This window comes from Galeopterus variegatus, unplaced genomic scaffold, assembly GCF_000696425.1.
Source record: "Galeopterus variegatus unplaced genomic scaffold, G_variegatus-3.0.2 Scaffold956, whole genome shotgun sequence".
Classification (NCBI taxonomy): Eukaryota; Metazoa; Chordata; class Mammalia; order Dermoptera; family Cynocephalidae; genus Galeopterus; species Galeopterus variegatus.
In genome coordinates, this window is record NW_007727067.1 from 288,087 (window position 1) to 294,303 (window position 6,217).

Below are 6,217 nucleotides of genomic sequence, written 5' to 3' on the forward strand. Positions count from 1 at the left end.
CCAGCCACGACACCACCAGTAACACGCTGGCGCAGCTGCTGGCCAAGGCCGAGCGCGTGGGCTCCCACGCCGACGCCGCCCAGGAGCGCGCGGTGCGCCGCGCGGCCCAGGTGCAGCGGTTGGAGGCCAACCACGGGCTGCTGGTGGCGCGCGGGAAGCTCCACGTCCTGCTCTTCAAGGTCAGTGACTTCAGGCCTCCCCCAATCCAGGCCGTTTCCCGCCTCTGGGACACCCTGAGGAGGCTCCCTCCTCCCATCCGCCTACCACACCCACATTCCTGACCGCCCGCGACTGCGGAACAGACTTCAGAGCCGCACCCACTTCCCACCACCCAGCGCCATCCCTCCCTCTCACGCCAGAGCCCAGCCCGGCCGATGCAAGCCCGCCCGGCTCTAGGTCGGGCCACGTCTGCAGAATTTGGTCCAAGTCCCAGCCCATCCCCAAACGACAATAACGGTGCATCCCGTGACGGTTCCCTGCCTCCTCCAGTCCTTGCTCTTGCGGCCATCATCCTCGCCTCTGCCCCTAACCAGATTACGTTAGAAACTTGTGCAGCTCGCTCGCAGCTCTCCCTTCCTTCCTCTTCTCCCGCCCGCCCCCTTCCCATGCCTGCCTTTTCCTTCCCACTCGGGCTGCGGAGGTAAAGGGTGGGACGGGTCCCCTTGTGTAACTGAGGAGTGGGTCTCAGGCTGGTCCAGGGTAAGGGGCTGCCAGGGTCAGTGCTGTGTCCGTCATATGCAGGAGGAGGCTGAAATCCCAGCCAGCGCTTTCCAGAAGGCGCCAGAGCCGACGGGCCCGGTGGACCAGTCCGAGCTGGACCCCGAGCAGCCGGAGGCCGAAGTCGGAGAGAGCTCGGACGAGGAGGCGGTGGAGTCCCGGGCCCGGCGGCTGCGGCGTACCGGGCTGCAGAAGGTGCAAAGCCTGCGAAGGGCCCTTTCGGGACGGAAAGGCCCCGCAGCGCCATCGCCCACGCCCGTCAAGCCGCCTCGTCTCGGGCCTGGCCGGAGAGCTGAAAGCCAGCCCGAAGCCCAGCCTGCTGTGGCGTCCACGCCGGAGCCAGAGCTTCCGCAGGATACCGAGGAAGATCCCGGGAGGCCCGGGGCTGTGGAAGCGGCTCTGCTCCATATAGAGAGTGCGGCCTAATGGCTGGGGCTGCCTGCCCACCCCTGTGCCTGTGCCCAGTCCTAAAACAAATCCTTTCAGAATGTAGCACTCACACCCAAATAAGGAGCGAATCCTGCATCCACAACCACGCTGTGGCCCTCCCTGCCAAGGGCTCCTTTAGCCTAGTACCCTGTGTCTTCAAGAAGAGGTGCAGCTACTCACACCTGCTTGCCATTCACTATCAATAAAAGTAATTTCACTTGATCCAGACTCCATGTGAAGGGGTGGAAGGGGGGGGGGCGGGGGCGGGGAGCAATACAAAGGATCAGGCAATTGTTGGAACTTGGAATGTAGCTTGAATGCCAATCAGATCATTGTGTTTCTCCAGTTTCCACTGAAATATCCTGCTGTACAGTTGCTCTTTAAACACTTCCCTCATGGGGACATACAATCGCAATTTTTTTTTTTTTTTTTTTTTTTTTTTAGCATCCAGTACAGTCCCTTGCTGTAGGTGCTAAATAAATGTCAACTAATGTTTTTCCTCTCAGTATCTTCTTCCACTACATAGTCCTTAAAGTTGGGTTTTCCAGGATTCCTTTCTGGGCCCTCTTTTCACTCTGGGTACATTAGGGTTCATTTCCAGGCCTCTCCTACTAGCTACATACAACCCAGACTACTGCCTTGAGCTGCAGCTGAAAAATACTCTCCTAAAGTAGCAATCTATCTTCTACTTTTTAATTAAGTTGCATTTCAATTCAGCAGCTATTTACTGAGTACCTACTACGTGGCAGACCCTGCTAGGCATGGTTCAAAATTTCTCCCAGTTTTCTTTACCAATAAATGGAACCATCATTCAAACAGAAACCTGAGGGACCTTGTTGGCTTGAGGACTTTCACCCCCTCCTACATGGAAATAGTTATCCTATTGATTTGACCTCTGTAGTCTGTCCACTTTTCTTGATGCCTGTGGCCACTGCCCTATTTCAGGTCTTATCTTTCACTTGACCAGTATTTTTTTTTTTTCCTTTTTGTCTTTTTTCGTGTCCGGCAATGGACCGCAACCCTCAGTGTCGCACCTGTACCGGACCGGGACCGGCAACGGGATCGCAACCCTCGGTGTTGCGCCTGCACCTCGCTCAGCCAGTGAGCGGGAACCGATCTGTATGTGGGATCCGAACCCTCGGCGGGAGCGCCGCCCGCTCTGAAGCGGCGCACTGTAGCAGTGCGCCACCGGGCCGGCCCAACTTGACCAGTATTTGAATTGCCAATCTGATCACATCACTCTCCAGACCCTTCAATGTCTCCCCGTCACAGAATAAAGCCCAAGCTCTTTAACATTATCTTCAAGGCTGTATGTGATCTAGTCCCTGCCCGTTTTTGTAGCCTCATCTCTGGCCACTCCCCCTCGTGCTACCATTGATTCTTGTGAACACCAGGATGGCACTAGTTCTGTTTTCAAGGAGCTCTGAGATACGAACAATGATTTTAATGAACGATGTAATGCAGTGATACTTATATGTGGGTTATTCTGAGAGCAAAGAGGGAAGGAGAATGACCCAATCCTAAGGAAGAAAAGTGGGGGACGTTTAAGGAAGTTTTCTTGGACATGGTCAATAGTGAGATGGAAAACAGGAATGATGAGGGGCAGTAGAGCTCAGTGTTAATAGTTTGAGTTCTCAGTTCCCTTATCTATAAAATGAGATCATAATAGTCCCTATCATGTTGTTGCAGGGATTAAGTGACATAATTAAGTGACATTGAATGCTTAGCTCAGCACCTGGAACATAGTTTCTGCTCCATAGATTTCAGATATATAATTCATTTGTCCACTCATTCAACAAATATTTACTGAACTCTTAGTGTATGCCAGGTACTATCTTAAAAGCTGAGGATACAGTGGCACATAAGAAAGACAAGATCCCAGCCTTCATGAAGTTAAATTCTGGTAGGAGGAGACAGGTAATAAGCAAGTAAACATAAGAACCAGGAGGGCCTCTGGTTAAGGGTTCTGAAGAAAAGAAAACAGATTAAGATACAAATAATGACTGGTGTGTGTGTGTGTGTGTGTGTGTGTGTGTGTACTTTAGATGAGGACATTGGGGATTAATAATGACACGAGTTATATGTATGAATTACTCCTTGACACTTGAGTTCAAGTAGTGTCGCATTTTTTATTTTTACAGATTTAATTAGAATAATTTAATCCTCCACCTGCCATATTGGTGGGAGTCTATTATCACTTATTTTAGTTGTTTTCCCCTTCCCCAGATTGTACAAGTATACTTGGGGCTCACACCATCTCACTGTGAGCCTTTTAATTTCTCTGATGCTGTTACTCCTTACAACCACATGATGTCACCGTTGTGGTGCCAGTGTCCTACGTGATGCTTCATCCAACTGCTCTGAGGTCTGCTTGTCCAGCTCCATGGGTTGAGGGGGAGTGGGGGTTGAAGTGGGGTGGGGGTTGAGGTGGGGTGGGGTACAGGGGTCCTTCCATGTAACGGCGGCTCTGCAATAGCTCTATTTTGTCTGGGAAAATACAGGGCTCCTCTTCCAGGCTCCCAAGTATTAGTGCTCAGGCTGTACCGGCTTCCCAGCAGCCACACCTTCAAGGTTCTGTCCTCTCAGAGGGGCTGGTATGAGCAGGCTCAGTTCTCCACACTCAAGAAAAAATTCTTGTTTTTCCACATCCCTGGGAATCTCCCAGATTTTCCCCTTTCAATCTTAGCCTAACTGCACATTTCCTATATAAAATGTCTTGACCCCTAGAAATCCAAAGGCTTGGCTGACTTCAGGGAGAAGGGGAATGTTATTTTTTATTCCTTCCTGATTGGCTTATAGCAGTGAATAATAAAATCAAGTTAAAACAAAATTAGTTCAATTTCTTAATAGCTCATTTTGTTGCATTATGTTCTTCATTGCCACTGCCAGTTTTTATTATTAATATTATTATTATAAATTAAACGGAGTGAAGATACTGACAGAGTACCAACTTGTCACCCAGCATGTGTAGCATTTAGGCAGCTGCTTTAAGCAGGTGGGAGGCACATTGGTGGGTCACTAAAATTCAGACTTTGGTTCTCAGCTCTTCAGGCAGAAGTGCAAATATATTATGTGTTCCAGCACGATTAGGTTGATATGCAGTCACCAAACTCAGAAAACACTGATTAACTTGAGTGCTGAATTTGTAAATTTCTCTAAGAAATCTAACTGCCAAGTGACTGGAATATCCTAGCTAGCTAGTTGGAACATTTTTCATACTGCAACAGATTCTACTCGGGAAGCCAAAGTAAGGTCTTAAAGTATAAGGAAATAGAGCAGTGGAAACTGGATGAAGATAATGGGCAAGATTATCTAACCTGGTATGCCCATTTTCTGCTGTGATAGTCCTCTTACATGGGTGTATATATGAGGAAGTTTCTTCCCTAGTTAAGTACTGGAGATCCTTTTGACTCTCCTTTGTTGTGAGTGGAGGAATCACATAACTTTAGAGTTGAACTCAAAAGCCATCTGCGGCACTTGCATCCCCAACACTAAAACGTCCTCCACCGTCTTGCTGCTTATCTTTAGCTGATCTGTGCTTGAAAAAGTCCAGTGAAAAGGAACTCATTGCCTTTCAAGCAACTCTGTTTTTGGACCACTTTGAGAGAAAATTTTTCTTTATATCAATAGCATGATGTCTCTGTGGTTTCTAATATGTGGCAATTTGCCCTCTTTCAGCAACATCTATACAACAATATCCTTTATTTCAGTGTTGTGTGTGTCCTTGGAGTCTAATGACAGCAGACCACACAGGACTGATTCATCTAGGATTTCTCTCACAATCTCTTCTTCAGGCCAAATATTACTGGTTTATACATCTATTCCCTGCGATATGTTCCTTCAGGTCTCGGCCATCCTTTTGTGAATTGTTCTGTATCTGTTTTAAATCTCATCTAGGATTTCTCTCACAATCTCTTCTTCAGGCCAAATATTACTGGTTTATACATCTATTCCTTGCGATATGTTCCTTCAGGTCTCGGCCATCCTTTTGTGAATTGTTCTGTATCTGTTTTAAATAGAGAGGTGGCAAGGTGCCATGGACAAAACATGGCCTTCATAGTCAAAGACATCTGAGCTTGATTGCTGGATAATGACAATTCCCTTTCCCAAGTCTATTATGAGAATTAAATAAGATTGTTTATTCACTCACTCATCCTCTTGATATTTGTTTTTCTAGGTAATGGAGATCGAAGGTGCATTTTATAGTTAAGGATACTGTCCTTATGGAACTCACATTAAATCAACAATTGTAATGGGGGTTTTAAATAACTGCTATGATGAGAGAAATGTAAAGTGGTAAAGAAGCACACATATGGGGCCTCTACAGCAGGAGTGGTAGCAATTACAGGGGAGGTCTCCTGAGGAGAAATAATCTCTCCTACACCCTTATTTCCCATCTTATTATATTATTTCTTTTCATGCAAATTTCTCAAGTAACTTTTAGAATGACCTGAGGTATAACAAAAAAATACATTCATCTGAGTACCCCATTGACACATTAAATCCAACATATCCAAAACTGCACTCATCTTTTCTCGAAAATCAAGATTTTCCTGTGTTCACCTTATGAAGTGTTACAACTGAAGTCCTGACCCTTCACCTGCACCCTCTGCCCCAAACCCCACACCCAGTGATTCACCAAGTCCTGCAGATTCTTTATCGATAACTCTTGTGAATTTTTCCCTTATAAACAACTCTAATAAATGTGGAGCCACTATGAGGATCTGAGAAGAAAACTCACACACTGGAAGGCAGAGCCTAGAAACAGAGAAAGTTGAGTACTTCTGCTTGGTAAAATGGAGCTAATGATGCTACCTACCCTGCAGGTTTGTTGTGAGTTAAGTGAGTGAATACGTGTAAAATGCTTGGGACTAGCCAGGCACATGAGAGCTTAATGTTCACTGAGTTATGATCACTTGATGCCCACATTCGGTCACCCAGGAAACCAGCTCTTACCACAGGCACTTTCATTTATGTGAGCTAAAAAATACATTTTTGTTTAACCCTCATTTTAGTTTTTTTTGTGTATTTGTTTTTCCTCTGCAGCTGAAGGTCTCAACAGATACAGCCC

General features: G+C 46.8%; 1 protein-coding gene across 1 annotated transcript in view; it reads left to right on the forward strand.

Annotated features, from left to right (window-relative positions):
- PRKCDBP (protein kinase C, delta binding protein) overlaps nucleotides 1-1,368 on the forward strand; it is a 1,779-nt gene extending 411 nt beyond the window's left edge. The window contains exons 2-3 of the mRNA XM_008573699.1: nucleotides 1-179; nucleotides 742-1,368. The exon at nucleotides 1-179 is cut by the window's left edge and continues 38 nt beyond it. Of these exons, the coding sequence (XP_008571921.1) occupies nucleotides 1-179; nucleotides 742-1,143 (581 nt within the window). The 3' untranslated portion in view covers nucleotides 1,144-1,368. The remainder of the gene's footprint in view (nucleotides 180-741) is intronic.
- The last annotated feature ends 4,849 nt before the right edge of the window (nucleotides 1,369-6,217 follow it).